Source organism: Dromiciops gliroides, chromosome 5 (genome assembly GCF_019393635.1).
Source record: "Dromiciops gliroides isolate mDroGli1 chromosome 5, mDroGli1.pri, whole genome shotgun sequence".
NCBI lineage: Eukaryota > Metazoa > Chordata > Mammalia > Microbiotheria > Microbiotheriidae > Dromiciops > Dromiciops gliroides.
In genome coordinates, this window is record NC_057865.1 from 48,958,116 (window position 1) to 48,982,052 (window position 23,937).

Genomic DNA, 23,937 nt, shown 5'->3' on the forward strand with positions numbered 1-23,937 from the left:
ATTAAGTTGTAGCAGCACTAAAAATCTTGCCAGCTTGAAAGAAGGATGGCTTTTTTTTTTCCAATGGTGCTTCAAATATGGAAGAATATCTCGAGCTCTTAGGAAATGAAAGTATGTTTTCTTTCACAGAGGTATGATTTTTCCTTCCTGGTACTTCAGTCTAGGGAACCAAGCTCAGTTAATGTTTTTATTGACACTACCACATTGACATGTGACTTTTTGAAATGAAATATAACAGAAGGAAAGATACACGTGCTTATTAACTCTCTATGAAGTGAGAGGGCTAGATTAGCAGGCTTCTAAGGGCCATTCCAACTAAATCTGTGACCTGGGAATTATCCTATAAACTCTGCTATAAGCTCTCATGACATTCTGCTTTCCTAACATTACATATAAGTCTATATCTTCCACAGACAAATGGCTCTTCCGACCCCTTCTAAAATACAGAGCAGACAGAAGGCATCTCAATAGCCATCCAGTCCAACTTTTTAGGGTTCACATAATGTTTTACATTACATAGAATATTGCATTTAATCTTCAGTCACCTTGAAGGGGTAAATTGCCTGGCATCACAAAACCTAGTAAATGTCCAAGGAAGCATGTGAATTCAGGTCTTCCTAACATCATCAAGTCCAGAAAGGCACCCCAGCTGCTTAACACTAACCCTTTGCATCATTTTGCACCAGAATTAACTGGAGAACTGAGTCATGGAACAAGCAGCTTTGCCCCAATCTGTTATATACAAACTCTGTCTGAGGCTAACTCACAAAGAAAAATAGATTCCATATTAACATTCTCTCCTGAGAAAAATGTCAATTGCATTTCCTCTTATGGGTTTATCTATCATTAGTTTGATTTACTGAATGCAATGGCATTTGTGTGTGCACATGTGTGCACACACACACTTGTGCTCTGCCATAATAATCTCTATTGCAAACATTATTATTTGACTGATAAAGAGGCATTTTCTGACAGTCTTACACCAAGGACAGGTTCAAGTTGATGGAAATTTCAGCAGAATTCACAAGCGAGCATATTAGCAGGCAGCTGCATATATATCTGGTCTGCCATGAGAATTTGGGGTGGGGAGAAATAAACATTGCATCTAAACTAGTAGAAAAGCAAGAGAGTCCCCCCTCTCCCAAATACATTCTTTGGTCCACAACAACAGCACAGTTATAAAGCATTCTAAGGTTTGTATAATGCCTTCCTCAAAACAACCCTATGCAATGGTGGTACAAATGTTATTTCAAATTTTAAAATTTTGTTTATTTGTTTGTTTGTTTATTTATTTTTTTGCAGGGTAATGAGGATTAAGTGACTTGTCCAGGGTCACACAGCTAGTAAGTGTCAAGAGTCTGAGGTCAGATTTGAATTCAGGTCCTCCTGAATCCAGGGTCGGTGCTTTATCCACCATACCACCTAGCTGCCCCTTGTTACTTCCATTTTAGAGATGAGGAACCTGAGGTCCTGAGTGATGAGATGCAGCTACTAAGGGTCTCCTGTGGGATTTACACCCACATCTCTTGTTTCCAAAGTCTAGCAACCAGTTTCCAAGTCTGCGCATTATACTCTGCTTCCTCTCTAAGAAGCATAAAATTCATTATTCCATTGTATTTGTTTGATACAAATACACGTAGGATGGTCTGAAAAAGGCACTCAGATAATAGTTCAACTTGATTCCCCTTATTTGGGCAAGAAATGTTGTTGTTGTTGCTGCTGCTGTTGTTGTCACGTCAGACTCTCTGTGACCCCATTTGGGGTTTTCTTGGCAGAGATCCTGGAGGGATTTATCATTTCCTTTTCCAGCTCATTTTGCAGATAAGGAACTGAGTTAAACAACGTTAAATGACTGGCCCAGGGTCACACAGCTAGTAAGTATCTGAGGCCAGATTTGAACTCAGGAAGAGTCTTCCTGATTTCAGGCCCAGCACTCTCCCCACTACACCACCTCGTAGGGAGTGGTGCTTGATTGTTTAACCAGCATCCACACATTGTGTGACAGCTTGTTTTGGATTATTTCCATATGCTAATCAACCTAAGGGGATGTGTGTTCTCATACCAACAAATCCACCCTGCTTCCTAGTACACTAGAGTCAAGCAGGGATGCTCTTTGGGCTCCAGAAAGAGAACATCCTTCTTCCCTCTGAGGCCGCTTACCTCTTTGGCCAGACCCAGGGTTGGGACATCCTAGTGGGTGTGAGCATTAGAGTGGTTTAGATACAAGGCTAAGAGAGGCTGTCTGTGCCCTTCACTCAGCTCTGCATCAGTACTGGGATCTCTCCACTCTGACTCAGGACCAAGCATGGATCATGCTCTAAATGCTAGAGGGACCTTACAAAAGGCTGAAGGCTGGGGACAGCATCTAGCTAGACAGCTTAAGAGCTTTGTCCCAAAGTGAGCTAGTGTCCAAACCCCACCTAGAAGCTGGGCTTGCTTTCTCCCCCTGGGCACCTTGCCCCCACTGTAGCCCTAAATCTAGCATCCTGGGATGGTCCTGTGAACTATTCTATATTATTCTATAACATAAATATTATATATTTATCATTATACCCTTGAGCAAACTAGTTGCTCTAGTCATGCTCTCTCTTGAATGACAGGATAATTATTTATATTGGACTTATTTTATATTTCTCCTGCAGATAATTATTTTGTTGTTGCTATTGTTTAGTCAATTAGTCATGTACCACTCTTTATTTATTTTTATTTTTTTTGCACAGGGCAATGAGGGTTAAGTGACTTGCCCAAAGTCACACAGCTAGTAAGTGTCAAGTGTCTGAGGCCCGGTTTGAACTCAGGTCCTTCTGAATCCAGGGCCGGTGCTTTATCCACTGTGCCATCTAGCTGCCCCCGTGTACGACTCTTTCATGTGTGTGTTGTTTGTTCCATTAAAATATAAGTTTTATGAAAGCAGGGCCAGTTTCACTTCTGCCTCTATCTGCAGGACCTAATATTGTTTATAGTTTTGCCACTGTGTAAGTGGACGCTTACTACTCCAAATCTTTTGAAACCAATTCAAAGGTGCAGAACTCAACTGCCAATATAAATCTCAAGTCAGCAAGAAGTCCACAAATGAAGAAGGCACTGGATTCTTCTTTCCTTTTCCTCAGTAAATAACAGTTCTCACTGCTGAGAGGCCAAAATGCAGCTTATACTTAGAGTCAGGATGTGAGAGCTATAAGTACATGATGCTCAAAATGGTTTTGCATGAAAAGTCTCCCAATACACAGTTTAAAAATTACCTTAGAGGGCGGCTAGGTGGTGCAGTGGATAGAGCACCGACCCTGGAGTCAGGAGTACCTGAGTTCAAATCCGGCCTCAGACACTTAACACTTACTAGCTGTGTGACCCTGGGCAAGTCACTTAACCCCCATTGCCCCACAAAACAAACAAAAAAAGAATTCTAGAATTCCATCAGGAATTAGAGTTACAGGTGTGTGTACCTTAGAGTACAAAGTTCTCCAAAATGGACAATTTAATTTATTTTTTATTTAGCATTCTAAATAAATTTCACAAGGCAAATTTATACAAGTCTTAAAAAGAAATTACTTGTTGTTGATTTCTTCCCTCTAAATATCTAGCTTTTTCATGGGCTTATAAAGAACTCCTTTAAAAATGAATTCTAGGGGCAGCTAGGTGGTACAGTGGATAAAGCACCAGCCCTGGATTCAGGAATATCTGAGTTCAAATCCAGCCTCAGACCCTTGACACTTACTAGCTGTGTGACCTTGGACAAGTCACTTAACCCCCATTGCCCCACAAAACAAACAAAAAAAGAATTCTAGAATTCCATCAGGAATTAGAGTTACAGGTGTGTGTGTATGTGTGTGTGTGTGTGTGTGTGTGTGTGTGTGTGTGTGAGAGAGAGAGAGAGAGAGAGAGAGAGAGAGAGAGAGAGAGAGAGAGAGAGAGAGAGAGAGAGAGAGAGAGAGAGAGAGAGAGAGAGAGAGAGAGAGAGAGAGAGAGAGAGAGAGAGAGAGGGAGGGAGGGAGAGGGAGGGAGGGAGGGAGAGGAGAGAGGGAGGGAGAGGAGAGGAGAAAGAGAGGCAGAGAGACAGGTACAAAGCCAGGGGGAAAGGGAAAAAAAATTCCATCAACCATATGAATAATTTCTTCTCATGATCAGCAAATAATGTCATCAATTGCTAAGACATTAGAGGAGGCCCTCTAGTGAATATAAAAGGGAATTTGTTTTTAAAAAGAAGCAGGTATAGTAAAAAATATCTGAATCAAAAATTTTAGTAAGATAGGGAAGGGAGAAAAGTCTTTTTTGGGGGGGACTGGGGGATGTCTGTGAATACAACATAGAAAACAAAAATGCAAATATATGTGTGCATGTATGTCTGTATGTGTGTATGTATGTGCGTATCTGTGTACTGTGTATGTTTGCATGTATCAATATGGGGCTATGCCTTTCCAATTGATGTCAGATTTCATACCAACATCCTCTGAACTCTTTATATTTTTAATATCATTTCCTATAATTTGTTTAATTCAAAAAAGAGAAAGTATCATTTGTCGCCATAATCATAATAATTTGTTACCAGAAAACCTTTGTTATCTATAATGAATTTGTGGACAAGGGGCTGGGGGAGGGCCCCCCAGGAGGCTCCTACAACTTGCTCCTGTTAGCTCATTAGTACAATGAGTTAGTTTATCAGACTAGCTAATTTTCACTTTGGAAATCAGAGAAAGCCTGACTAGGAGGATGAAGAAAGTGGAGGAAGAGGGGGTGCCACAGCAGTAACAAGTAGGAGTAGGAGGGCTGAAGCCAGTGTATGTAGGAATTGACTCAAGAGGGAACCCACAAATGAGGTAGACAGTAGCCCAGGGAGGTAGAGAAAGGAGGAGGACTTGGCCTGCCTATTTGTACCTCCTTGTTCAAGCACAGACTCCCCCTTTCTGCTTAAATGAGGGGCAGTGTATATTTGTAAAGGGCTGCATGTAGGTGAGCAGTATGTTCCTTGGGGGTGACCTTGTTGCTCTATAGAAGAAATAGAGGTGAAGGAATCTGGAATCAGAGAAACGGACCTCAAGTCTGGTCGGCTTGCCCCTACTCTGGACTAGGTCTTTCCTGGCCAGTGCCTGGCATCTGAACATTAAAAAAAAAAGGTTTTGTTTTTCCTTTAGGAACACGATATAATCAGGGATTAGGTTACTATTAAATCCATCATAAAAACAAGTCATAAAACAAAGCTGTAATAACATTATTACAACTTCATTTTAAAGTCGTAAAATTTTCGGAATCTTAGAAAATGGGCACGCTGCTTAATTGCACATTGATTCTATTATATACATTAGAGTTTGGAGACCAATGTACTTATATGACACATAAAAAGTAGCACTCTGCTGTATTGTAAATTTCATTTCCAAGGCAAATGGTGTCTATAATGAACCTTAATTAAGGAGCTAGATTTCTTATAATTTAGAATACATTGAGGGGTGAGGGTGGGGAAGTAGCAGGTTATTTTGACCTTACACTAATAGGTCATTGAAGGAAGGTTCAACAAACATTATCCAGATAAGAGGCTTGGGGACAATGACAGACCCTAGATACCCTTGTCTGGACAGAGCATATAGAAAGTGCTTCCACTGGGGGTTTTATGAGTATGAAACTTTAGGCTGAAGGTCAATGTTCATTTGCATAATCACTGGTATAATTTACATAACTGTGTAAATTATGCAGTCATATCTTTAGCCATCACCTCATTATCTTTCAAGTTCATAAAGATTTTTGAAAAGACAGACAAAGGAAATGCTAAAGTGAGAGAGAGGAGGGGAGAGGGAAAGGGAGGAGAGAAAAAGGGAAGACAGGAGAGAAATGGAGAGGAGGGGAGGGGAGGGAAAAGGGAGGAAAGGAAGGGAGGGGAAAGGAGAGAAGAGGAAAAGGAGGAAAGAGAAGAGGAGGAGACTGGAGGGGAAAGGAAGGAAAGACTAGGCAGATGCCCAGGAGTGAGCACATCCCTCTCTGTTCCATTGACATTAGTGTGTCACAGACATGATTTAAGCAGTTTCCACCCCTACCCTCCTCTCCATTCCATACAGGAAGGTGGTGACCTCACTGTTCTGCTTTCTGGGGGAACATTCATCCACTTAGGGCAACAACCCTTTCTTCTATTACTTTTTCATAGAGTGAGTGTGTGTGTGTGTGTGTGTGTGTGTGTGTGCGCGCACACGTGCAAGTGCGCACACATAGAGTGCAGGGCCTGGGGTCAGGAAGATCTGAGTTCAAATCTTTTCTGAAACACTAATTTCCTGAATGACCCTAAGCAAGTCACTTAACTTCCATTTGCCTCAGTTTCCTCAGCTATAAAACAGGGATAATAATGATACCTACTTGCTAGGGTTGTTGTGAGGATCTAATGAGATCATATTTGTAAAGCATGTAGTATAGTGCCTGGCATACAATAGGTACTATATAAATGTTGCTGCCACCACCACCAATTCAGCCACTACTACTACTTCCAATACCACCACCACCACCACCACTACTACTACTACCACCACTACTTCCACCACCACTACTACTTCTACCACTACTGCTTCTACTACTTCTACTACTACTATTACTACTACTACTACTACTACTACCACCACCACCACCACTACCACCACTACTACTACCACTACCACTACCACTGCTACTTCCATTTCTACTACTTCTACTGATACTATTACTACCACCACCACCACTATCACCACTGCTACTACTACTTCTACCACCACTACCACTGTTACTTCTACTACTGCTACTACTGTAACTACTACCACCACCACCACTACTACTTTTACTATTACCACCACCACTACTATCACTGCCACTGCTACTACTACTACCATCACCATCACTACTACTTTTACTACTACTACCACCACTACTACCACTGCCACTGCTACTACTACTACCACCACCACCACTACTACTTTTACTACTACCACCACCACTACTACCACTGCCACTGCTACTACTACCACCACCACCATCACTACCACGACTACTTCTTCTACTAGTTCTACCACCACTAGTACCACTACTACCACTACTTCTACTGGTACTACTACTACTACCACCACTACCACAACTACTACTATTACCACCACTACTACCACTACTACTGCTACTTCTACTTCTACTGCTGCTGCTGCTACTACTACTACCACTACCACTACTACTTCTACCACCACCACCACTACTACTACTACTACGACGACAAGTCTGAGAGGTGTATCATAGGCAATCAGCCTCATCCATTTGGGGGTTTAAACCACGTAACAATAAAAATAATGATAATAACCTTTATATAGCATTTTAAGGTTTGGGAATCATTTTACATATGCATGTACATAAGCTTTACGTGTGTAAGGCACTTTACATATAATTTATTTCTCACAACAACCAGTATGCCAGCCAACTCACTGCCTCATGTGAGCTTAGATGAGACTTCTGGTTTTGACTTGACCACTGATCTTCACTTCAGGGAAATAGTCATTCCACCAATCTCAAAGTCCACTGGACTGTAATACCATACAGAAAAACAAGGATACCAATCAATTTATTTAAATCCAATAAATACTTATTAGTACCTTTTACTAAGTACTTTACTGGGATTGAAGTGTATTAAGACTATATGATTTCACTCATCTACCAGTCTGATAACCCTCAGTGACTTGGGCTGACATGGTTTGTTCTTTATTTTTAAAAAATATTGATTATTTTTGTTTTTTTTTTTAAATCATCTGAATTTCCTAATGTAACCCTCTTCCTAAGCTCTCCAGAGAACAAGCCTTCATAATCCATGCTCTCCAAAGAGCAAGCCCTCATAACAATGCATTAAAATAGGGGGAGGGAAACAATTCAGAAAAATTAACCAGAATATTGAAAAGGTCTGACATGATATGCAGTTTCCCAAACTCACAGTCCATCCTTGGAGATGTAGCTTTGCTTTTTTCATCTTTTGTATGTGTGCTTTAAGAACATGAGCTCACTGGAAAGGTATTGGTGCCCAGACTGTTTAGATGCCCTTCCTACTCCCTTTTATCTTTGGTGGGAATAATGACACAGTGAATAATCAGAATCTCTTTGGTGTAACCCTTCCATCAATCTTTTAACTTTCAGACCTCTTGATTACACCAACCATTTCTTTGAAACTTTTGATATCCACACACCTAAAGTCTAAGGGGGTATATGTGTGCATGTGTGTACATACACACATGTATACACACACCCATGTACACATACATATACACATGTGTATATGTGTGCCTATATTAATATCTACTTATATAATACATGTGTGCATGTATGTGTGTAAATATGTATGTATATTATCAAATCTATTCACAGATTTATATAGGTGTGTATCTGATGATGCCCCTGTATTTACTATAAGCAGGTAAAATGTAGTTCCCTACATCTTACCATCTTACCTGTCTTCCCACACTCTGAAATAGGTATCACTATTAGGAACAAAAATAACTAACCTGTGAATGGATTTGGTAATAAAATGCAAGGACATAAGAAAAAGACAAGGACGCTTTCTACCACAGAGTCTTATCTACACTAGCTGTCATAGAGTATGGATGGTGGTCTGCCTTGAAACTCATCCATGTGACTATAATTACTGAAGTGCTAAAAAGACCTCATTATAACCTCTAACCTCAAAGGTGGTCCCCATAGCCTGCACCCTGAGGACAGCATTATAATGAGACTCCAGTGTATTAGAAGATGCCAATTTTTAAATGACCATGAACCACAAAATCATGGGGGGAGAGAAGTAGGGAGGCAATGGAATTCTAAGCAGAATAGCACCACTACTCTCCTCCAATAGGAGGGGAGGGCAGTAATACCTATTTCTTTTAGGATGGATTTAAATTTAAAGGCATAGTTGAATCCAGTAGAACCTAGAGTTCTCAGGTTAGCCTCTTTAATGTGCATTTTTAAAGTCAGAGCTAGGGACAATCAGGGCAGCATATGATGTACGGTTGCTATGGGAATAAGCTGAAGTTGAGAAACACTGAGTTAAAATAAATGTGAGTCTAACAGAGCAGAAGAAGACTGAAGAGATACATATCGATTCAACCATAGTCTAATCATTCATTTTTTAGTGGGGGATATAAATTTTATCAATATATTTATACACTTTGCTTGTTTGAACCAAATTACTTCCTTTCTGCAGAAGATGTGCTCCCCATGCTCTTTGTTCAGGGTATCCCTAGAGAAAACTGCCCAAGTTTAGAACAAAAGGGATGGTCAGGAATCTGGAAAGTAAAGCTTCTTTTCAAAATGTGCATTTTGCCTTTGCTGTGTTAAGTACACCCAAGGAAAAATAACTGACCTTTTGTATAATTAGTTTAAGGAATGTCAGAAGCAAGAGTGTTAACTCAATTTAAGGCCAAGATCATAACAAATGAAGAGCATTCTCACCAGAACTATCAATTCATTTGGAACATTAATAAAACCAAACTCTACTGGTATGTCCCCCCCACAACCCAATAGAAATATCAGAAAAAGTGGATAATCTTTAAAGTCTCAAACAACAAAAGGAAGCATTTGTCAAAATCTAACAGAACTCAAGAGGTGATAATAAAATCAGTATTGGCCCAGAAATTCTACCATACTCCACCCCCCCACCCCGCCCCGCTTTTATACAATGGCTATGGTCTTTTCTTTTTCATGAGTATCTACCGCATACGAGCATTTAAATGAAAGCTCATAGCGTAGTACAGGGCAGTTGTAGACGAACCTGGGTTTGTGTGATAGAGTCAAGATGACCTGAGTTCAAATCCAGCATCAGACACTCATAACCCTGGGCAAATCACTTAACCTCTGTTTGCCTCAATTTCCTCATCTGTAAAATGAAGATAATAACATCTACCTCCCAGCACTGTTGTAAGGATCAAATGAGATAATATTTATAAAGCTACATAATACCTGCTTCCTTCTTACCTTCCCTAGTACACTCTGGTTATATGATACTAATTAAATGCTGAGGAAAAAAATAACCATCTCTCTTTTCACTACTACAAGTAACTAATTAATTCCCTCCTCTTTTTTTCCTAAGTTTTGTTTTTGTTTTTGCGGAGCAATGAGGGTTAAGTGACTTACCCAGGGTCACACAGCTAGTAGGTATCAACTGTCTCAGGCTGAATTTGAACTCAGGTCCTCCTGAATCCAGGGCCGATGCTTTTTCCACTGCACCACCTGGCTGCCCCAATTCCCTTCTCCTCTTAAGCAAACGTTTTAAATAACCCTTTTCTTTTATCCCTTAATTTCTACATCTAGGCCTACTGATTAGCCAATGAGGTGACAAGTTGATAGAGTTCTGGGGCTGGAGTTAGGAATACCTGAGTTGAAATCCACCCTCAGATATTTATTAGTTATATGATCCTGGCCAAGTACTTTAACCCCTATCTGCCTTGCTTTCCTCAAATATAAAATGGGAAAGATAACAGTGCCCATCTTCAAGGATGGTAAAGTGCTTAACAGAGTACTTAATAAATGTCTGTTTTTTCTTTTCCCTTCCTACTATGAAGCTACACCATGGTAAGAGTGGCAAGAGCAATGGATTTTGGGTAAGAGGACTTGAGTTTGAATCAAGGCTCTATCACTTACAACCTGTGTGACCTTGGGCAGGTCATTTCTCTGGGCCTCAGTTTCCTCACTTGTAAAATGGGTTGCCATCATGGCCTTTAATGTCTCTTCCAGTTCTCGACATATACGATCCTATAATCCTATCCCATCCCTGGAACAATGTCCACATTGATAGACCAAGATCAAGATCTAACCTTTTTTTCTTTCTCTCAAGCAGAAGAAGACTGAAGAGATACATATCGATTCAACCATAGTCCTCCATTCCTCCTCTTTCACAAAAGCCACACTACTAATTAGAGACAAGAGATTCCCCACGGCCTCTAAATATACAATTTTCCTGATGCCCCTGAGCCTTATACTAAAATGGATGTGTGGTCTCATCAGTTTGGACATGTCCTCCAATAAGGCAGATAGCAAACCATCTCTGTCTATACATCCCATGCTCAGATGCTGCCATTAGCTCACCACAGAGGATCCACTCAATATACTGGGGTCTTCTGTAACTGGAGTCACAATATCAGGAGAGTGCTGAAGTTATCCACTTCTTATTTCTCCCCCTCACTCACCAACATGACCAGAATATCTTTTACATTCATACATTTCCATGATGACAACATTCACTCCTGTGCATCAAGGTTCTTATTACATGCTTCATCTTACTCATTCTAGTCACGTGTCTTTCTATCACCTTCGGTCACTGCCACATGAGGAAAACTTAACATTGCTCCCATATGTGTTAACAGCATTAACATTTGCTAAACTTCTTTCCCGTATATTCAAGTTAAGTGTGTTTCCTGGCTATAGGAACACTGTCTTAGACATTTGTTAGTTTCATTTATATGATCCCTAATGGTAGCACACCGAAAGAGACAAATAATATATTCAGATATCAATGATATCAAAGAATGACATGAAGCTAAATCTGATCTGACTTGGATCTCTTCCAAGGCTGAACAGAATTCAGGAATAATTTGATCTCATCTTCTCATTTTACAGACAAGTCTTTTCTTTCCAATTCCACTCTGTTTCTCTTCTGAGACTTAGGACTTTAGACCTTAACACATTAAAAAAAAAATGCTGAACTTCAGGTTTCCAAGTTGGGAAAGTTGATCAAGCATGGTGCACTTCATTGGTACTTGACTTTGAAATGCGCTGATCAGACAGAGAATGTTTCTTATTTATTCACATCTCCCTAAATCTGCAGGACTTCTAAAGTATCTCAGAACATAGAGGCCATTTAAGACTTTTCAGCAAAAGCACCACCAAAAAAATTAAATAAATAAAAAGAATACTTGGGGCAGCGCAGGAGGAAGAAAAGGGTTCACAGAACAGTCTCCACTTTGAGAAAACAATCCAAGTTAAGGAGGATAAAAATAGCATTTCAGTTCAGCCATCCGTTTGGATCACTAATTTATTCCTATGCCCCCTAAAAGAGAGACAAGGAGAGAAGGAAGACGGTTGGCTCCTGTACAGAAATTATCCATAGCCCCTTTGCCTTTCACAGAATTGGGTAATTTTAGAGCTTCCTTGCAATTGTTCTCAGCAATTTTATGGTGGGTCTGTGTTTCACAATCCATGTTTTATAGCGGAGGGATAAAAGGAGAAAGATCCCCAACAAAAGAACCATGTTACAAATAGCTCATTTCACTGTATTTTATTGACTGTCCAATTCCAACCCTTTTGGGCCTCCTGAAAAAAATAATTAAAAAGACAACTACAGAATCTCAGAGACACTGCTGAGCTGAGTGGATTATGAGAAGGGGAAGCTTCATGACTGCCACCTACTGGCCAGAAAAATTGTGACAGCCTTTAAGAAATGGATGGCATCTCTGTCCTATTGAGTTTTGCAATGCCACGCTCACCCTTTTATTTTTTTTATTTTTTTTTTCATATAAGGTATTTTATTTTTCCGTTACATGTAAAGATAGTTCTCAACCTTCGTTTATACAAGCTTAATAATTTCAGATTTTTCTCCCTCCCTCCCCTCCCTCCCCCCTCCCCCAGACAGCAGGCAATCTGATATAGGTTATATCTATATATCCATATCCATATATATATATATGTATATACATATATATATATACACATAATAACATTAATCCTATTTCTGCATTAATCCTGTTACAAGAGAAAAAATCAGAGCAGTGATGCAAAACCTCAAAAAAAAAACCCCAAAAACAACAGCACCCAAAACAAAAGAAATAGTATGGACACACTCACCCTTTTAAAAAAGGCGATTGTATTTAAATATCAAAACAGAAACATTATGTGTATATACACATGTTTATATAACATTATATGTGTACATGTAGACATAAAATTTCTGTTTTGATAGCTAAAAAAGAGAGGGAGAGAGAAAGATGGGGGAGAGGAGAGAGAAGAAGAAGAGAGGGGAGAGAGAAAAAAGTAAGAGAGAGAAGAGAATGAGAGTGGGTAGAGGTGAGAGGGAGAAGAATAGAGAGGGAGAGAAGAAGAAAGAAATAGATGGAAATGAAAAACTGAGAGGGAGGAGAGGGGAGAAGAATGAAGAGAAGAGGAGAGGAGAGAGAGAGGGAGAACTAATTGTGGCTCAAGTTACTTAGGAATATCTTTTAAGAGATGAGAACTATTCAAAAGTTTGAATAGCTTGCCTTCTATGATTTGAAGATTTTTCTATGGTTAATGACCCCAAGGTTCACCAGGAAAGCAAGCTGCATCTTAAAAAAAATTATACATTTGACCAGTGTCATTTTGTGAATATGAGCCATGGACCACAACTATCTTTGAAAAACTCAATAAAGAATATGACACAGGGGCAGTTAGGTGGTGCACTGGCCCTGGATTTAGGAGGACCTGAGTTAAAATCTGGCCTCAGACATTTGGCACTTACTAGCTGTGTGACCCTGAGCAAGTCACTTAACCCCAATTGCCTCACCAAAAAAAAAAAAAAAAGAATATGACACAAAGGGCAACAAAGAAGCATATGGCAGTCGAATGGGCAGGCACAGAAGTGTTGAGGGACTCGGAAGAAGAAGAGAAGTACAAGATGTCACCAGGGAAACAAAGACTAGGGAAGAGAAGAAGGGCTAATCCAAGGTAAGGATTCCAGATGGACATCCAGAGCCCTCCACTGGTACCCTTGCAATAGTGGGGGAGAGTCAGGAGGGCCAGCAGCACAGGAGTGTGGTGACCTTAGGGAGGATGCAGAGGATGTGGCACAAGGTGAGCAGGTAGGGAGGGCTTGCAATCTCTATCACTGGAAGAAAGATCCAAATTGATGAGAAAACAAATGTATTTCAGTATTTTGAGTATTACCCCCAGAAAGCCACACTAATCGGCTTCTTACTCCTTCTTTTAAAGTTTATTTTTAGAACTATGCATTCATCCATAGGTAGAAAAATTGGCTGTGATGAAAACAAGTTGTCACTTCTTTTGCCACCAGATTGTCACTCTTTAGCTCTCCCCTACGGACTGATGAGCTGTCAATAGCTTCTGGCTGGCCTCCCCTCCTCAAGTCCTTCCCCACTCCTACCCGTCCTTTACTTAGTCATCAAGGGATCCTGCTTTGAAACCACAGGCCTAACCACTTCACTCCCCTACCACCAATTCAATCCACTCTAGTGGCTCCTCATTACCTCCTGGATCAAATAAAACCATCTGTTTAGCTTCTAAATCACTTCACAATCTGTCCCCTTCCTACCTTTCCAGCCTTCATGCACATTATTCCTCAAATGTACCCTATGACTCAATGACACTGGCCTCCTTGCTAGTCACAAAACACTGTACCTTCCCACTGTCCCCAGTGCCTAGAACTCTCTCCCTCATTATCTCTACCTCCTACCTTTCCAGGTTTTCTTCGAGTGAAGAAAAGGTCAATTTTCTTTCTGCAAGAAGTCTTTCCCAAACCTCCTTAATCTTAGAATAATCTCTTTTAGATCACCTCTAATTTATCTTGCATATGGGGTATGCCAAAAGTCCTTGTGCTATTTTAAACTTTTAAAGCTTATATGCCAAATGTATTTAAGTTATTGAAGCTTCCAACTGCAGTAAGACTTTTGGAATGGGCTGCACATCTTCTTTATGCATAGATGTTTGCATGCTTTCTCCCTCATTAGCCTATGACTGCGAACATCCTCAAGAACAGGGATTACTGGGGCAGCTAGGTGGCGCAGTGGATAGAGCACTGGCCCTGGAGTCAGGAGGACCTGAGTTCAAATCTGACCTCAGACACTTAACACTTACTAGCTGTGTGACCCTAGGCAAGTCACTTAACCCCAATTGCCTCATCAAAAAAAAAAGCAGAAGAAGAAGAAGAAGAAGAGGGATTACTTTCTATCATTTTCTGTAAGCCCAGCTTAAGTGCCTGTCACATAGTAGGCATTTAATCAGAGTCTGTTGGCTTGATTTCTCAAGAATTTTCTCTGGAAAAAAACAGGTCAATTTTTCTCTCTTCTCCAGGATACATTCCTTAAGAAGGATTGAGATGCAGTAGTATATGCGTTAAGGATGGTGGGTATAGAACCCAGTCTCATCATCAAGCAGAATTGACTTCAGATGTGTCCAGTTTAGGAGGAGCCTGGTACAATTGGTGATGACTGTAAAACTAAACAGATGTTTCTTTGAAGGGCAAAGATATTAGGCCAACCCAGACCCTGATGGAGTAAAAAATGGAGACAGAAAACAGAATCACATAGTAGAATGCAAGACTGAGAAGCATGATAGTTTTAAAAACCAGCCACTTTAGCGAGGGGTCAGACACTCAGAGGAACAAATTCACCTGAGATGCTAGCCAATCTACTTTGGTGTGGCAGTCCCTTCTAAAAGCCATGATGTAACATCAGTGAGATCCCCAACATACAAAAGGACTAGAACATACTTGAGGTTTGATGTGAGGTTGTGGGGAAAGGTTTATAGTGTGTGGTGAATGTAAGAGGATGTAGCTGTTTAAACAAACTTACCCGGCTTAAAATGTGGTAGAGAGTAGACTCCGGGCCAAGTATCCTCATTGGGTGTTCCAAGAACCTGTTGAAAAGCAGGAGACAGGGAGAATAATGGTTAATATTTCTGAAGCATTCAGAATCCTCAAGTGTCCAAGAACATTAGACGCAATGTGTTATGAGACCCTGGACTCTTCCCATTACCCTTTTACTTGAGCGAAAGCAAAACCTGGCTAGCGTGCCTCCCCAGACATAAGTCTTTGTAATTTAAGAAATCCTCGAATGAGGTAAGAAAAGCTATGTTTGTTGGGCTTTATAAATCACATCTAAACCTGATCAGTCAGTCTGGGCATTGAACCAAGGGCTGTCAGGGTTACTCAACTTGTAGGCATCCCACGGGGTTCTTTCTGAAGCTTTCATACCTCATTCCAAAGTTACACACCTCATTGACCAATGCGTCCTAAGAATTCTGATATCTACTTCCCTAAATCCTCTCTGTTTGGGCATCCTGATGCTTCAAAGGATTAAAACGAGTAGCTGAATGGCTCACCATTCTTTACTGTAATTATTTATCAAGCTAAAATATGTAACAAGGACACATCAAGGTTTTTCTCCTCCAGATATGAATCTTCATATTCTTTTTATCATCCCACCCAAAAGGTTGAATGTGTGGATTTCCAATGCTCTGACACAGTTTACCCTTTAAGAGGGAAAGTCACTGACAAATGAGCATATTCTTATAGGAAATGGGAACTTTTATGTTGGTGATCTCTACTTGGTACACCCCCCAAAAGCACCTAAAATCATTGTGTAGAGACTGAAGAGAAGGCTTATGGGTGGAAAGAGGGTAGAAAGAACTGAAAAATGAATGTAGGTTTTGCTGCTCACTACTGCCTGTGGGGCCAATGGTCAATTATTTCACCTCTCAGGCCTCAGTTTCCTCATCTGTAAGATAGGGGGTTGTACTGAAGGACCTCTAGGGTCTCTTCTATCTATAGATGTTAGAATATTTTCCATTTATAGCTCTAAGAGTATTTTCCTCATTTTCTGTAACACAAATGTGGCCTAACCTGGGATTGTAGGGGAGTCATCTTCATCAGAGAGAATTACAGAATTTCAGGGTTAGAAGGTAACATCTTTTTTTTTTTTTGTGGGGCAATGGGGGTTAAGTGACTTGCCCAAGGTCACACAGCTAGTATGTGTTAAGTGTTTGAGTCCAAATTTGAACTCAGGTACTCCTGAATCCAGGGCTGGAGCTTTATCCACTGCGCCACCTAGCCGCCCCCAGAAGGTAACATCTTTAAACGAACAAACAAAAAGTTAAATTTAACAATTAATAATAAAAGTAAACAACTAACCAAAAATAAGGGGTTTCTTCTTATAGAAAATACTGAGCATTTGACAAGATGGAACCAAATGAATTAAGAAGCAACAAGCAAACCCAGACCTCCCCCAGAGAAAACTTTTGTTCCTGCCCTGCTCAATAAATGGCAGTAGCTCCCTATTACCTCTAGAATCAAATCTGAACTCCTCTGATTGGCATTCATAGACACATTCTGGCTCCAATCTACCTTTCTAGACTTCTTACACATTATATCCCCTCACGCACTCTATGGTCCAGTCAAACCAGTCTACATGTTGTGCTTTATACATAATCTTTCACTTCCCATCACCAAGGCTTCCCATAGTCTGTCCTCCATGTATGGAATGACCTCCCTCCTGTCCCTCCTTGCAATCTCTCATTTCCTTCAAATCTCAGCTCAAGTACCACTTCCTCCATGAGGTCTTTCCTGATTCCCCTAGTTACTAGTGCCTTTCTCCCCTAAATTAACTGGTATTATATATCTATATCTACATCTATACCTATGTCATGAGGCAACTAAGTGGCACTGAGTCTGTAGTCAGAAAGAACGAGTTCAAATCTAGCCTCAAATACTTCCTACCTGTGTGACCCTGGGCAATCCATTTAACCATGTTTGCCTCAGTTTCCTCATCTGTAAAGTGAGCTGGAAGAGGAAATGGCAAACCACTCTAGAATCTTTGCAAGAAAACTCCAAATGCTCTCATAAAGAGTCAGATGCAACTAATCGATTGAATAACAATAACAACAAATTTATGTATATGACTCTCTAAGGCTATAATCTATTTCTATCTCTCTTTTCTCTCTACTTCTCTATCTACCTCTATATATCTTTGGTTATCTCTCTTTTTGCCCTCTATTTTTTCTCTCTCTATTTTTAGCTATTTATATAATTTTATACACACATATACACTGATGTGTGTTTACTTCATAATATAATCTAAGCTCTTTGAAGGAAGTGACTTTTTGGGGGGTGGAGAGTGGGTGGGTGGGACCTAAACTGAGCTCTGTGGTGCCTTCCACTTTCCAGATAATTGAAAAAGTATCATTCATTGGTTCTCTCATATCTTCCTGTTGGCCATCATGGTTGGGTCACTTCTGGTCTTTGTAGCTAAGCATCCCCATGTTGTTGCTATCAGGCAAATGAGGAAATCCTGAAGAGTTCTGAAGACCAGATATACTTCAAGGATTATTATATTTAATATAACTAGATCAATAGCACTAAAAAAAAGTCTCATGGAGGTAACTTGGTGGTATAGAGAACAGAGCACTGGTCCTGCCGTCAGAAAGACCTGAGTTTAAACCCAGCCTTAGCACTTACTAGCCATGTGACCCTGGGCAAGTCATTTAACTGTTGTCTGCCTCAGTTTCCTCCACCGTAAATAGGCATCATTAGAGCCCTTATCTCCCAGGGTTGCGGTAAGGATCAAATAAGATTGAAAAAAATTTATAACACTCTTAGCTCAGTGCCTGGCACATAATGTTTGTCCTTTTCCTCCTTGTTCACTTCTCTGACTGGAGACCAAGGAAAGGAGGAGGATGTGCAGGAAGGACTGTGGAGACAATAGGATTACATCTAGAAGCTTAATTCACCTCACATTCATCTGAATCTCTTCTGTATTGACAATTTGGATAATCGTGTCTTGTGGGCAAAAGATAGAATTAGCAGAGGAGATAGGAGGACTCAGTCTTTGGGAGCACACACAGCTGTCTTGTGGAATGTCCCACTTGAAGGAGGTGCTGAATTTTAGGTGAAGAACTTTGGAGAAGCACAGCTCTGCAAGCCATAGCCCACATATTAAATAAAACAGAATCCTTGGGGGCATCTAGGTGGTGGAGTGGATAAAGCACCGGCTCTGGATTCAGGAGGACCTGAGTTCAAATCAGGCCACAGACACTTGACACTTACAAGCTGTGTGACCCAGGGCAAGTCAATGAAACCTCACTGCCCTGCAAAAAAATAAATAATCAAAAACAAAACAAACAAACCAAAAAAAAAAAAAACCCCACAAACCCCAATCCCTGAGCTTGCAGGTTGGGGTGGGGATGTGGGAGTGGGGGGGAGTCCTTTAAATAATTTTTTTTTTTTAAGTCAGGATCCCGGACATTTTTTTCCATTCACTCCTAATAAGAGTATATCCCATTCTGAAGTGTGTGTGTGTGTGTGTGTGTGTGTGTGTGTGTGTGTGTGTGTGTGTGTGTGTGCAAGCTCTAAGAAGTAGAGGGGGCTCCCAAAGAGAGTGAGAAGGGAAGTCCCCCTGATACACTAAAGAACTTAAGGAAATGAGTTCAAGTTCTTGACAAAGGGCCTAGCACTGATGTATCAATGATTGTCAACTGACATGAAGGTGATCTCTAAGTTATCTGGAGGGACTTTGTAAGGTTTTAGTGGTAGCCAAGGTTTCTAGCCCTGCTTGCACATAGAGCCATCTCTAAAGTAAGAGGCATCCCTGACCTAGTGTATTGAGGGCTGGATTTGGAATTGAGGAAGGCCTGGATTCCGATCTGACCACCCAGTGGTCTATAACCTTGGGCCAGCCTCTTTAGCTCTTGGGACCTCAGCATCCCAGCTACAGAGCAAAGCAGTGTGGTATAATGGAAGGAGTACTTGATTTGGAGTTAGTGGCCTTGGAACAAAATCCCAGCTCTGTCTCTTACTCTCTGTTTGACCTTAGTTAAATAATCTTCACTTCTGTTTTATTCCTCAGGTATGAAAATATCCCTTGTTCTTGTGCCCCACTTTAGCTTATTTTGCTCCTTTCAGAAGAGGTGTCCCTGGGGGCAGCTAGGTGGCTCAGTGGATAAAGCACCAGCTCTGGATTCAGGAGGACCTGAGTTCAAATCTGGACTCAGACACTTGACACTTACTAGCTGTGTGACCCTGGGCAAGTCACTTAACCCCCATTGCCCTGCAAAAAAAAAAAAAAAAGAAGAGGTGTCCCTTCTCCTTGTCAAAGCCAACCTTTCTACATATGTCTTGGAGTCTGTCCCCTCCCATTTTCTCCAGCAGATTACTCCCACTATCATTTCAACTCTGGTTTTTTTTTTTAAATCATAAAAGTATTTTATCATTTTCTAGTTACATGTAAAGATAGTTTTCAACATTTGTTTTTATAAGATTTCTAGTTCCAAATATTTCTCCCTCCCTTCCCCCTACCCAAGACAGCAAGCAATCCAATATAGGTTATATATGTACAATCCCTAAACATATTTCTGCATTACTCATGCTGTAAAAGAAGAATCCGGGGGGCAGCTAGGTGGCGCAATGGATAGAGCACCAGCCCTGGAGTCAGGAGTACCTGAGTTCAAATCTGGCCTGAGACACTTAACACTTACTAGCTGTGTGACCCTGGGCAAGTCACTTAACCCCAATTGACTCACTAAAACAAAAAAACAAAAACAAAGAAGAATCAGAACAAAAGGAAATAACTTCAGAAAAGAAAAACAAAAAATTAGTAGAAATAGTATGGTTCAATTTGCATATAGATTCTACAATTCTTTTTTTCTGGATTTGGAGAACATTTTCCCTCATGAGTCCTTTGGAACTATCTTGGACCAGTGTATTGCTGAGAAGAGTCAAGTCTATCACAGTTGATCAACACACAATGTTGTTGATACTGTGTACAATGTTCTCCTGGTTCTGCTCATTTTACTCAGCATGAGCTCATGTTAGTCCTTCCAGGTTTCTCTGAAATCTGCCTGCTCATCATTTCTTATAGTAGAATAGTATTCCATTACATTCATATGCCACAACTTGTTCAGCCATTCCCTAATTGATGGGCATCCCCTCAATGTCTAATTCCTTGCCACCACAAAACAAGCAGCTATAAATATTTTTGTACATGTGGGTCTTTTCCCCTTTTTTATGATCTCTTTGGGAAAAAGACCTAATAATGGCATTGCTGGGTCTAAAGGTATGCATAGCTTTATAGCTCTTTGGGCATAGTTCCAAATTGTTCTCCAGAATGGTTGGATAAGTTCACAGCTCCACCAACACTACATTAGTATTCCAATTTTTCCATAGTTTCTCCAACAATTATGTTCCATTTTTGTCATATTAGCCAATCTGATAGGTGTGAGGTGGTACCTCAGAGTTGTTTTCATTTATATTTCTCTAATCAATAGTGATTTAGAGCATTTTTTCATATGGCGATAGATAGCTTTGATTTCTTTATCTGAAAACTGCCTATTCATATCTTTTTGACCATTTCTTAATTGGGGAATGACTTGCATTCTTATAAATTTGATTTAGTTCCCTATATATTTTAGAAACGAGGCCTTTATCAGAAAGGCCTTTAAAAATATTGGCTGCAAACATTGTTTCTCAGGTTTCTGTCTCCTGTCTAATTTTGGATGCATTGCTTCTGTTTGTACAAAACCTTTTTAATTTAATGTAATAAAAATCACCCATTTTGCATTTCATAATATTTTCTATCTCTTGTTTGGCCATAAACTGTTCTCCTTTCCATAAATCTGAGAGGCAACTATTCCTTCCTCTCCTATTTTACCTATGGTATCATCTTTTATGTCTAAATCATATACCCATTTTGATCTTATTTTAGTGGAAGGTGTAAGATGCCTAGTTTCTACCATACTATCTTCCAGTTTTCCCAGCAGTTTTTGCCAAATACTGAGTTCCTATGCCAGAAGTTGGAGTCTTTGGGTTTATCAAATAGTACATTACTAAAATAATTTACTACTGTATCTCCTGTGCCTAACCTATTTCATTGATCCACCACTCTATTTCTTAGCCAGTACCAAATAGTTTTGATGACTGCCACTTTATAGTAAAGCTTCAGATTTGGTACAGCTAGCCCACCTTCCTGTGCATTTTTTTCATTAGTTCCCTTAATATTCTTGACCTTTTGTTCTTCCAGATGAATTTTGTTATCATTTTTTCTAGCTCTATAAAATAATTTTTAGGTAGTCTGATTGGTATGGCACTGAATAAGTAAAATAATTTAGGTAGAATTGTCACTTTTATTATATTAGCACAGCCTATCCATGGGCAATTGATATTTTTCCAATTACATAGATCTGATTTTATTTGTATGAAATGGGTTTTGTAATTGTGTTCATATAGTTCCTGGGTTTGTCTTGGCAAGTAGACCCCCGAGTATTTTATATTGTCTACAATTACTTTAAATGGATTTTTTCTTTCTATCTCTTGCTGCTGGACTTTGTTGGTCATGTATAGAAATGCTGATGAATTTTTTGGATTTATTTTATATCCTGCAACTTTGCTAAAGTTGTTAATTGTTTCAAATAGTTTTTTAGTTGATTCCCTAAGTATACCATCATATCATCTGCAAAGAGTGAAAGTTTTGTTTCCTCCTTGACTATTCTAATTCCTTTTTCTTCTCTTATTGCTAAAGCTAACATTTCTAGTACAATATTAAATAGTAGAGGTGATAATGGACATCCCTGTTTCACCTCTGATCTTATTGGGAATGCCTCTAACTTATCCCCATTACATATAATGTTTGCTGATGGTTTTAGGTAGATACTGCTTATTATCTGAAGGAAAGCTGTACCTCTTCCTAAGCTCTCTAGTGTTTTTATTAGGAATCAGTGCTTTATTTTGTCAAAAAGCTTTCTCTGAATCTATTGAGATAATCGTATGATTTTGGTTAATTTTCTTATTGATGTGGTTGATTATGTTGATAATTTTCCTGATGTTGAGCCAGCCCTGCATTCCTGGTATAAATCCCACCTGGTGATAGTATATTATCCTGGTGATCACTTGCAATAATTTCCTTGCTAATATTTTATTTAAGATTTTTGCATCAATATTCATTAGGGAAATTGGTCTATAATTTTTTTCCCCCTGTTTTGGTTCTGCCTGGTTTTGGTATCAATACCATATTTGCATCATAAAAGGAATTTGGTGGAACTCCTTCACCTATTTTTACAAATAATTTCTTCAACTTTGTTTCTAATCTTTAACATCTCCCTGTGTACTGACTGTTTCCTTGTTGCCTAAAAACATGCCCATATTGTCCCCATCTTAAAAAAAAATAAACACAAAAAACAAAATTCTACTTGATCCTTTGCTGTTGTTGAGTCCTTTCGGTTGTATCTGATTTTTCCATGACCCCATTTGGGGTTTTCTTGGCAAACATATTAGAGTGGTTTGCCATTTCCTCTTCCAGCTCATTTAACAGATGAGGAAACTGAGGCAAATAGGGTTAAATGACTTGCCTAGATTCATACTGCTCCAATAGCCACTTGATCCTAACATTCTTACTAGCTGTTTTATATCTCTCTTCTGCTTCTTGCCTAAACTCCTTGAGAAAGTGACCTACATTAAATGTCTCTACTTCCTTTCATTGCATTCATTTCTAAACTCTCTGCAGTCTGCTTTCCCACTTCATCATTCAAATGGCACTACTCTCTTCAAAGTTACTAATGATCTTTTAATTGCCAAATCTAATGGGCTTTTCTCAATTCTCATCTTCCTTGACCCAAATTTGCAATTCTTTCATCTCTAGACTTTCTCCTGGGTCTCCTTCTATCTATGTTAACAGCCTTTCTCACCCTCTTCCCTTGAATCTTCAACTACATCATGTCCACTAAAGGTGGGTATCCCAAGGTCTTATCCTGAGCTCTCAACTCTTTTCTCTCTAAACTATTTGACTTGGTGATGACATCATCTCCCATAGGTTCAATTATAATTTCTAGGCAGATGATTCCAGATCTATATATCCATCTCTAATCTCCCTTAAGAGCATCAGTACAAAGCCAACTGACCTTGGAACATTTTGAACTGGATGTCTCACAGGCACCTCAAACTCAAAATGGTCAATACAGAATTTATTAACTTTATCTCAAACTTCACTTCTCCCTACCCTTGCAAACTTTATTATTACTGCAGAGATATCACCATCCTTCCAGTCATCCAGGATCACAGCCTCACTTTCATTTTATGCAGCTCATTCCATCTAAATAGTGGCCAAATATCCTCATTTTTACCTTTGAACCAATTAGACAATTATTATGGTAGTCTAATTGGTTTCCCTATCTCAAGTATTTCACCATTATAATCCATCCTCCACTTAGATGCTAAAGTGA

At 39.7% G+C, this 23,937-nt stretch overlaps 1 protein-coding gene across 4 annotated transcripts in view; it reads right to left on the reverse strand.

The window, feature by feature from the left end:
- The window catches only part of CDK14 (cyclin dependent kinase 14), a 673,880-nt gene that overhangs the window by 170,560 nt on the left and 479,383 nt on the right, over nt 1-23,937 (reverse strand). For all 4 annotated transcript variants that reach the window (XM_043967180.1, XM_043967183.1, XM_043967181.1 and 1 more), the window contains one exon: nt 15,528-15,591. In XM_043967180.1, coding sequence (XP_043823115.1) covers nt 15,528-15,591 — 64 coding nt within the window. The remainder of the gene's footprint in view (nt 1-15,527; nt 15,592-23,937) is intronic.